General features: G+C 45.3%; 1 protein-coding gene across 1 annotated transcript; it reads left to right on the top strand.

Annotated features, from left to right (window-relative positions):
* Positions 1-2,521: 2,521 nt before the first annotated feature.
* Positions 2,522-7,335, top strand: CD70 (CD70 molecule). The gene is made up of 3 exons (XM_068979261.1): positions 2,522-2,869; positions 3,811-3,844; positions 6,941-7,335. Exons 1-3 carry the CDS (start codon positions 2,522-2,524, stop codon positions 7,333-7,335), a joined length of 777 nt encoding a protein of 258 aa, XP_068835362.1.
* The last annotated feature ends 3,909 nt before the right edge of the window (positions 7,336-11,244 follow it).

The following is an 11,244-nucleotide window of genomic DNA, read 5'->3' on the forward strand; positions in this document are numbered from 1 at the left end:
AAATTCCACATGCCCCAGGGTAACAAAGCCGGTGCCCCAAAACTACTGAACCCACATACCACAACTCCTGAAGCACACTCACCCTACAGTCTATGCTCCGCAACAAGAGAAGCCACTGCAATTAGAAGCAGAATGAGAAAGTAGCCCCACAACTAGAGAAAGCCTGTGTGCAGCAATGAAGACCCAGTACAGCCAAAAAATAGATAAAAAATTTTTTTTAGTTTTTTTATGGAAGCTTCCCTAGCTGCCCAGTGGTTAAGACTTCACGCTCCCAATGCAGGGGGGCCAGGTTCAATCCCCGGTCAGGGAACTAGATCCCACATGCCACATTTGCATGTTGCAGCAGTCAAATAGATAAATGAAAAACTCGGCAAGACTGGCTTTAAAAAAATAGGATTTTTTTTCAATCTAAAAATTTTTTTCTAAAAATAAATGGTCCACATCAAAAAAACATCTTAAAAAAAAAAAAAGAACAAAGCAATGGTTTCATCTAGTATGAAAGAAGGCTGGGGACAGTTCCAAGGATCAAGCCCCCAGGCCAAGGAGAGCTTGAGGTCCCTCTGAGGGTGCTGCTGGCTGAACCCCCAAGTCTTGGAAAACCAGGGCTTTCAAAAAGGAAATTCCTTTTGCAGTTGGGGGGTCTCAGTGAGCATACAATCCCTGGACCCCAGGAATTCTGGACACTTTTGACTCCCCTCTTTCTTCCACCTGCCCCCCCCCCCCAATACCAGCAAATGCTGCTGGCTTCAGCTGAAATCTATTTTGCATCCACCTTCTACCCCCACTCCCCAGTCCCTACAACCCCATCCACCCTGTCCCAGGCCAGGCTACTATAACTCCTCACTCTGGGATGAAATTTTCAAGTCTCAGTGTCTACAAGTTAAGCCTCTAAGACCACAGTCAGTACACTTGGTATGTGCAGTCTGTGACAGATTTTGTACTACTAGTGGGGGTGAGTGACTTGATTCACTGATACTAACTAGTATTGTCACAATCCTATAAGCCTAGGTGGTCTTCCTTCGTCTTGTAGCTACAGGATTGTTACTGGTTTCCTGAGGCTGCCATATCCAAGGACCACCAACCAGTGGCTTGAAACAACAGAATTGTACTCTTTCACAGTTCTGGAGGTTGGAGATCTGAAAATCAAGGCATCTGATTCTTTCAAAGGCTTTAGGGGAGAATCTTTCCTGGCCTGTTCGTGCCTTCTGGGGTTTGCAGGCAATCCGTGGGTTTCTTTGGTGTGCATTGCATCACTCTAATGTTGGCCTCCAACTTTCGTCTGTGTCTCTGTGTGTTCTCACCTTTTCTTTACAACGTATGGAATACAAGAGCCCCCTCACCCTTACCTCTGCAAAGACCTTCTTGCCAAACGAGCTCACGTGCTGAAGTTCTGGGTGGACAGATTCAAGCCCCTACAGTCACCAAGAACAGATGCCCTCTGGGGCTCCCCTGGTGGTCCAGTGGTTAAGAATCTGCCTTGCAATGCAGAGAACAGAGGTTCGACCCCCATTCAGGAACTAAGATCCCACATGCCACAGAGGAAGTAAACGGTGAGCCCCAATTACTGAAGCCTGTGCGCCCTAGACCCTGTGCCATGCAACAGAAGGCCATACGCCACAGCTAGAGAAAGCCCATGTGTAGCGGCAAAGACCCAGCACAGCCAAAACAAAATTAAATAAAAGAGAAAAAGAAAGCAAAGGCCACAGAGCAACAGAACCGAAAGGCACTGTGGCATGCTGACAAAATCTAGCCCCGCCTCTCTTCTCCTCTCTTCCTATTGGGCAGGTTGGTCATGTGGCCTCCATTAGGGGTGGTCCCACCACGGCTGCCAGAGAGGCTGGGAAGATGGAGAGGAGCACGTAGATATTTGGGGACCCCTCTTTGATGGCACTAGCGATACAGAACCTGCCTGCAATGCAGGAGACATAAGAGACTACGGTTTGATCCCTGGGCTGGGAAGATCCTCTGCGGGAGGAAATGGCAACCCACTCCAGTACTCTTGCCTGGAGAATCCCATGTACAGAGAAGCCTGGTGGGCTGTAGTCCATGGGGTCCCAAAGGGTCAGACACGACTTAGCCCCTGAGCATCTTCCTCCCTGAGTGTTGTGGCTGTATCCCAGAACTCGGCAGAGTATCTGGTCCATAGTGGGTGTTCAGTGAAGGTTTGTTGAATAAATAAATGAGTGCCAGAAAGGTGGGGAAGGTGATGTTAGTTGCTAAGTCATGTCCGACTCTTTTACAACCCTGTGGACTATAGCTCCCCCAGCCTTCTCTGTCCATGGGATTCTCCAGGCAAGAACACTGGAGTGGATAGCCATTCCCTTACTCAGGGGATAGAACTCATTTCTTCTGGACCCAGGGATTGAACTCAGATCTCCTGCATTGCAAGCAGATTCTTTACCATCTGAGCCACCACAGAAGCCTGGGGAGGGTGGGGAGCCATATAAATAAAATTGAGGAGCACCCTGGTCCATTTACTCTGCAGACTCGGGACCGCAGCAGCTGGAGGGGACTTCCCTCCATGGTAGAACGAGCCTGGTCCCTCCCTTTGACGGACATCCCCAGGGAGGGGCATGGTTGGTCCCTGGCAGGTTCAGACAGGCCGAGAGAGCCCCGCGGCTGTGAGAAAGCTGAAGCTTCCTTCCCCCTTCCTGCCTGCCCTCTGCGCACCCTCCCTGCTGCCACACAGCTGATGAAGTGCTCGTGGAGGACTATGATGGCAACAGAGGAGGCTGCAAGCTGCCAGGTGACCCGCTGGCCCTGGGCATCCATCCTGAGGGTGACTATCCCGGTGCTTCTTAGCATAGGCACATGCTACCTCGTCTGCAACCTGTGCTTCAGGCAGCAGCAGCAGTTGGATTCAACCAGGGTAAGTCTAAAAGGGAGGATAAGAGAGGGGGGGAGAGACAGGCGCATGCTACCTGCGGACCTCCGGGTGGGGACTGGACCCTGGGGTGGTGGCCAAGGGGCAGCAAGTGGGGAAAAAAAGCAGAGGGGTGTTGAGCAAGAGAACAGACTAACAGACATGACCTAAAAAAGAAAAGAAAACAAAAATCAGAATGAGATGGATATAAATCTGCCAGGGGGACTTCCCTGGTGGTCCAGGGATTAAGACTGCGTGCTTCCAATGCCGGTCATGTAGGTTCGACCCCTGGTTAGGGAGTTAAGGTCCCACAGGCCCCCCCAGAGTGGTAGCAACAGCAAGAAAATCCGCCAGGAAGAAAGATGCGGTAGAAACGAACAAAGAGAGAGACCAGAGCAGGGGGTAACAAGCAGGGGCCAGCCTGCCCGCCAGGGGTTTCAGCTCAGGATAGTCAGCTCTGCCCAGGAGGTAAACCCCGGGTGGAGATCCCAGGCTGGAGGGAGCATCTGAGAAAGACACATTTCATATGGGCCTGGAAAATGACTCGTCTTTGGGGTTCCCCCAGCAGGCTGACTCAGAGGCTGCTGGGGGCTTCACAGAGTTGGGGAAGGGCAGTTCTGGGACCTCCAAGGACAGGGGGAGCCCTGCACACCCACCACAGGTGCCGACTTTGAGGGTTACATTAGGTTTTGCAGGCAAGAGAGGCAGATGTGCGAGGAGACCTGGGTTACATCCTGGAAACGAAGTTCTTCTGAAGGTCTTCTCTTTGTGCTCAGGGCTGGTTCAAATCTACTTCCTCTTTGTGAGCTCTTCACAAAGGCTCCAAGTCAGCCCCATGGAATGAGGGGTGGATAGAACGATGCACTGAGAAAAAAGTGCTCTTGACTCGAGGGATCACTCCAGACCCCTGACGCTTAGGTGCTTAGCTCTGTTTTCTTTTCTTCCAGTGGGACTTAGCAGAGCTCCAGCTGAATCACACAGGTAACCCGGGATATGCATGTGTGTCAGAGAAAGAGAAAGGAAGGCGGGTGGGGGAGAGAGAGAGAACGAGAAAATTAGAAAGGATGAGAATAAGAAAAAAAGACAGGGCAATACAGCAGTCTGTTTCTGGGTGCCTGCTTCCTTTCTGGGCATTTTATTTTCTCCCATGGGAGAGCTCAAACCGACTCAACCAAGCTAACAGCCACGACTAACACGCCTCCGTTCATGTCACAAATGTTAATTCGGCAGCCACCATGAGGCAGGCTCCGTTCTGGGTGCCCATATTGCCAACACAATAGAAACCCCTGCCCTCTCGGGGCTTCCCTGCTACCAAAGGGATCAGAAAATAAATAAATGAACAAGTAAAATACGTACGATGCCAAGTGGAGTGAAACATGCACCTGGTACTTTTTGGGGAATATTAAGCATGGGAGGAGGATCGGGCATGTCAGGGTTGGGCGTGCCCTTGAAAATGTGGTCACCAGGGAGGGTGTCCCAGCGAAGAGGGCTTTAGAGCAAGGACATGAAGGAATGTGAGGGAGGGTGCCTTTTGGCAGTCCCCTCCCAGCCTCTCTCTAACCCTCTTCCTCTTTGGGTCTCTCCCACACGCATCCCCAGGGGTTTGGGTGTGTTCATTCCATTTTGTAACAAATGGAAACCCTATTCATCTTCTTTCTCTGGGGGCTTTCTGATCGGGCTGCTATGACAGAACAGAAAGGCTGACATACACAAGATACCTCTCTCTCATGGTGCCGGGGGCTGTGAACTCCAAGGTCAAAGCCCCAGCAGGTCTGGCTGTCTGATGAATGCCCTCATCCTGGTTTATAAACAACCAGTCATCTTTTTGCTGTATCTTTATATGGCGGAAAGGGGAGGAAGGTAAAGAGAACTCTCTGGGCTCTTTCTCTGTCTCCCTCTTGCTCTCTCTCCCTATCTTTCTAAATTGAGACAGAGTTGACATATAATACTGTATCTACTTCAGGCATACAACATAGGTCAATATTTGTATATATTACAAACTGATCACCACAATGTCTTGTTAACACCCATCATCACACACAGTTACAATTCTTTTTTCTTGTCATGAAACTTGTAAGACCTACGCTCTTCAGTTCAGTTCAGTTCAGTTCAGTCGCTCAGTCGTGTCCAACTCTTTGCGACCCCATGAACCGCAGCACGCCAGGCCTCCCTGTCCATCACCAGCTCTCGGAGTTCACCCAAACCCATGTCCATTGTGTCGGTGATGCCATCCAACCATCTCTTCCTCTGTCGTCCCCTTCTCCTCCTGCCCTCAATCTTTCCCAGCATGAGCCGCTTCCAAATATATGACACAGCATACTTAACTCTGGTTAGTACGCTCTATATTCCATCACCAGGACTTAGTTTATAACTTTTTCATAAGTTTATGCCTCTGACCGCCTTCACCTATTTCATCCACCTACTCCCCCCCTCTGGCAACCACTGATCTGTTCTTTGTATCTGCAGCCATATAAAGGAAGATTCAGATTGCACATATAATAGAAGTCAGACAGTAGTTGTCTTTCTCTGTCTGACTTATTTCACTTTAGCATAATGACCTCTAGGTCCACCCATGTTGTCACAAGTGGCAGAATTTCTTTCTTTTTACGGCTGAATTAGATGGAGAGATGGGCTTCCCTAGTGGCTCAGCTGGTAAAGAATCCACCTGAAATTCTGGAGACTTGGGTTCAATCCCTGGGTTGGGACGATCCCCTGGAGAAGGGAAAGGCTACCTACTTCAGTATTCTGGCCTGGAGAATTCCATGGGCTGTATAGTCCATAGGGTCACAAAGAGTCGGACTGAGCAACTTTCACTTTCACTTTAGATAGATATAGATGTGTGTTTATAGTATCACATGTATAATACATAGTAATATATATATCACATCTATATCCATTTTAGGTATATGTGTAATATATATACACACACACACACACACGTAAGATACATACATGCTGTGCTGTGCTTAGTTGCTCAGTTGTGTCTGACTCTTTGTGTCCCCGTGGACTGTAGCCCCCCAGTCTCCTGTCCCCATGGAATTCTCCTGGCAAGAATACTGGAGTGGGTAGCCAGTTCCTTTCTCCAGCGGGTCTTCCCAACCCAGGGATTGAACCCAAGTCTCCCACATTGATGGATTCTTTACCTTCTGAGCTACCAGGGAAGCCCAAGAATACTGGAGTGGGTAGCCTATCCCTTTTCCAGGGGATCTTCCCAACCCAGGAATTGAACCGGGATCTCCTGCATTGCAGGCGGATTCTTTACCAGCTGAGCTACCAGGGAAGCCCCACAATACATACATATGTGTATGTATACACATAGGTATGGGGCTTCCCAGGTGGCTCAGAGGGTAAAGAACCTGCCTGCAGTGCAGGAGAAGCAGAAGGCTCAGGTTGAAGTCTCAATCCCTGGACTGAGAAGATCCCCTGGAAAGGGCATGGCTACCGTTGCAGTGTTCTTGCCTGGAGAATCTCATGGACAGAGGAGCCTGGTGGGCTCCAGTCCATGGGGTCGCAAAGAGTCAGACAGGACGGACGCGGCTGAGCACACATCGGTATGCTGTGCATATGCACACATGTAGGGATGAATACGGGCTTCTCTGGTGGTCAGGCAGTAAAGAATCTGCCTGAAATGAAGGAAACCACCGCCTGTCAATGCAGGAGACACGGGTTCAATCCCTGGGTCAGGATGATACCCTGGAGAAGGAAGTGGGAACCCACTCCAGTATTCTTGCCTGGGAAATCCCATGGACAGAGGAGCCTGCCTGGCTACAGTCTGTGGGGTTGCAAAGAGTCGGACATGACTTAGCAACTAAGCCACCACCACCCTGCCTGGATATATGTGTGTGTATATGTGTGTATCTATATACTACAGCTTCTTCGTCCATTCATCCATCAGTGGATACGGGGTCTCTTTTACAAGGTCTCCACCTTCCTGCTCTAAACACTTCTGAACAGCCCACCTTCTAACACCATCCCCTTGGAGGTTAGGCTTCAACATTCTAGTTGGGGGCATTCCCTCTACAGCACTCAGTTTCCCTATATCTCCATCCTTCCATCCCTCCCTGACAACCCTCCCAGGGTCGCGGCAGGACCCCAGGCTACGCTGGCAGGGGAGCCCCGCCCTGGGACGCTCCTTCCTGCATGGGCCAGAGCTGGACGACAACGGGCAGCTGCGGATCCAACGTGATGGCATTTATAGGCTGCACATCCAGGTGACATTAGCCAACTGCTCCTCCTCCACGTGGACCGCCGAGCCCCAGAGAGCCACGCTGACGGTGGCCATCTGCTCCCCTGCCGCCCACAGCATCAGCCTGCTACGCCTCAGCTTCCACTGCGGAGCCTGCTGGGTCGCCTCCCAGCGCCTCACCTTCCTGGCTCGTGGGGACATTCTCTGCACCAACCTTACTCTGCCTCTGCTGCCTTCCAGAAACGCTGATGAGACTTTTTTTGGGATTCAGTGGGTGCGCCCTTGACCCTGGCACTTCCTAGCCCAGGATTTTAAATACACTTTTTTTTTTCTTTTTCTTTCTTTCCTTGCTCTCTTTTTCTTTCTCTTTATCTTTCCTTTTCTCTCTTTTTCTTTATCTTTGTTTCTTTCTTTCCTTGCTTTTTCTTTCTTTTCTCTTTTGCTTTTTTTCTCTATTTTTCCTTTTCCTTCTCTTTCTTTTTTTTTTAGCCCCCACTTTCTAGCATATGAGATCTTAGTTCCCCAACCAAATATGGAATTCATATCCCTTGCATTTGAAGGGCAGAGTTTTAACCCCTAGATTTTCTTGAGAGTTGTTAAAGCATAGGAATATAATTGATATTTCTATGTTGATTTGGGGGTTTGGGGGCTTTCTTTATTAATATTAAAATATTTTTCTAAAAGCTCTTCCTTTCCAAGTATGATACTTTTTTTTTCTTTTCTCATACAACATGTGGGTCACTTCACATTTGTATCTTCAGGATAAATTTCTAGAAGTGGAATGGCTGGGTCCAGGAGAGTGTGTTTATAATTTTGATATTTATTAACAAATTGGCCTCCATAGGTGTTGAATCAATCTAGACTTTTAGTCTACTGTGTGTGAGCGTGGCTGCTCGATGGGATATGAAAGAAAGCTTTTTCTTTGTCTTATTTCTAGTAAAAGGGAAGCCTGACTGCCCTCCATACTTCAGTGTCACTTAAGTCATTTATATTTTCTTTTCTATAAAAGCATGTGTAGACACTCTTTTTTAAAAATTGAGGTGAAATTCATATAACATAAAATTAGCCCTCTTAAAGTGTACATTCATGTAACTATATTCAATATCTTGTGATAAAACAAAATGGAGAAGAATATGACTCTCCAAACACCACAAGTTGTCATTTCTCTAGCCTGTGGTGAGGAGATGAGAAGAACTTAAGGAGGAAAAGAGTTAGTGGTGACTCATAAGTTGAGAATGGGAGAGAGACTGAGAATAGAATCTCAGTGCAGAAATGGTGCAGAAATGAGCATAAACAGGGGGTAGCTACTTTGAAAAGGTATATTCATGTATTCTTAGGTACTTTTGTGGTAAAAGAAGATGACAATAAGCCTAACATTATCCTGATACCAAAGCCAAAGACACTAGAGGGAAAGAAAGTTATAGACCAATATACCTGACAAGCATAGACACCAAAATCCTCAGCGAAATGTTAACAAACCAAATTCAACAGTACATTGGAAGGGTCATACACGTGATCCAGTGGGATTTATTCTAGGGAAGCAAGGATGGTTCCATGTGTGCAAATAATCAATGTAATACACCACATTAACAGAATGAAAGATTAAAAACCATCTCAGTCGATGCAGGAAAACCATTTCCCTAAACTCAACATTCATTCATGATAAAACACTCAACAGATCAGTAGAGGGAACTTACCTCAAGATAATAAAGGCCATGTATGAGAAGTCCACAGCTTACATCATATTCAATGGTGAAAAACTGAAAGCTTTTCCTGTAAGATCAGGAACAAGACAAGGATGCCCACACGCTCACCACTTTTATTCAACAAAGTACTGAAGGTCCTAGCCAGAGTAATTAGGCAGAAAAAGAAGTAAAAGACATCCAAATGAGGAAGGAAGAAGAAAAATTGCCTCTCTTTGTAGATGATATAATTTTATATATAGAAAACCCTAAATACTCCACCAAAAAATGTTAAAACTAGCAAACAAAGTTAGTAAAGTTGCAGAGTACAAAATCAATATACAAAAATCAGTTTTGTCTCTATGCATTAACAATGAACTATTAGAAAGAGAAATTAAGGGAACAATCCCATTTATAATTGCATAGAAAATTTAATCAAGGAGATGAAAGGTAAATTTACTGAAAACTATAAGACATTGATGAAATTAAAGAGGACACAAATAAATGGAAAGATATTCCATGATCATGGATTGGAAGAATTACTATGTTCAAAAAGTCTATATTACTCAAAGCAAACTATAGGTTCAATGCAACCCCTATCAAAATTTCAAACGCACTTTTCACAGAAAAAGCAGTCCTCAAATTGCATGGAGCCACAAAAGACCCCAAAGAGTCAAAGCAATCTTAAGAAAGAAGAACAAAGCTGCAAGCACCACAGTTCTTCATTTCAAACTATATCACGAAGTTATAGTAATCAAAACAGCATAGTACTGGCATAAAAATAGACACACAGATCACTGGAACAGAAGAGAGAGACCAGAAATAAGTATATGCATATTTGATAAATTAATTTATGAAAAATGAGCCAAGAGTATACCATGGGTAAAGCCAGCTGCTTCAATAAATAGTACTGGGAAAACCAGACAACCACATGGAGAAGAATGAAACTGAATCCTTACCTTACACCATACATAAAAATAAACTCAAAAAGGATTAAAGATATCAACATAGTGGTAAATTCCTTAATACTGGTCTTGGAAATGATTTTTTTGGATTTGACACCAAAAGAAAAAGCAACAAAAGCAAAAATAAACACGTTGGACTATATCAAATTAAAATACTTCTGCACAGCAAAGGAAACCACCAACCAAAGGAAAAGACAACCTAGGGAATGGGAGAAAATATTTGTAAGCCATATATCTGATAATGGATTGATACACAAACGTATAATGAACTCATACAACTCAATAGCCAAAAAAAAAAAAAAATCCAACTTTTAAAAATGAGCAGATGGACTGAATAGACTTTTTTACAAAAAAGACTCACAAACGGCCAACAAGTATATGCAAAGGTGCTCAACATCACTAACCATCAGGAAAACACAAATCGAAACCATGATGATCACACCTATCAGATGGCTTTTATTAAAAAGACAACAAATGACAAGTGTCGGCAACGAAGTAGATAAGTAGAACCCTAGTACACTGTTGGCGGGGAGGTAAGTTGGTGCAATTACTATGGAAAGCAGTATGGAGACTCCTCAAAAAGTTAAAAATAGAACTACCATATGACCCAGCAGTTCCTCTCCTGGGTATTTATCCAAAAATTTAAAAACACTAATGAGAAAAGATATATGCACCCCTGTGTTCATTGCAGCACTATTCATAATAGCCAAGATACAGAAACAACCTAAGTGCCCAACAGTAGAAGAATGGATAAAGAAGTTGAGATAGATAGATAGATGATGGAATATCGTTGTTCAGTTTATCTAAGTCATGTCTAACTTTTTTGTGTGACCCATGGACTGTAGCCCTCCAGTCTCCTCTGCCCATGCGATCTTCCAAGCAAGAATACTGAAGTAGGTTGCTGTTTCCTTCTCCAGGGGATCTTCCTGACCCTGGGATCGAACCCACGTCTCCTACATTGGCAGTTGGGTTCCTTACCACTGCGCCACCAGGGAAGCCCACAGTGGAATATTACTCAGCCATTAAAAAAGAATGAACTCTTCCCATTTGAGACAGCTTGGATAGACCTAGAAGGTATTATGATAAGTGAAACAAGTCAGATAAAGAAAGGCAAAAACTGTGTGATTTCACTTACATGTGGAATCTAAATAAATAAATAAACAGAACAGAAACAGATTTATAGGTACAGAGAACAAACAAGTGGTTGCCAGAGGAGAGTGGCATGGGAGAAGGAAAGAAATTCGATGAGGGGGATTAAGAGGTACAAACTTCCAGTTGCAAAATAAATGAGTCATGGGTATGAAATTCAGTGTGGAGAATATAGTCAATACCTGTGTAATACCTTTGTATAGTGACATATCATAACTAGATTTATAGTGGTGATCACTTTGAAATGTATAGAAATACCAACTCACTATGTTGTGTACCAGGAACTGACATAGTGTCACAAGTCAATTATACTTCAAAAACAAACAGACTCACAGAAAAAGAGATCAGATTTGTGACTGCTAGAGATTGGGGGTAGGGGAGAGCAAGAATTGGATGAAA

This window comes from Capricornis sumatraensis, chromosome 9 (genome assembly GCF_032405125.1).
Source record: "Capricornis sumatraensis isolate serow.1 chromosome 9, serow.2, whole genome shotgun sequence".
Lineage (NCBI taxonomy): Eukaryota > Metazoa > Chordata > Mammalia > Artiodactyla > Bovidae > Capricornis > Capricornis sumatraensis.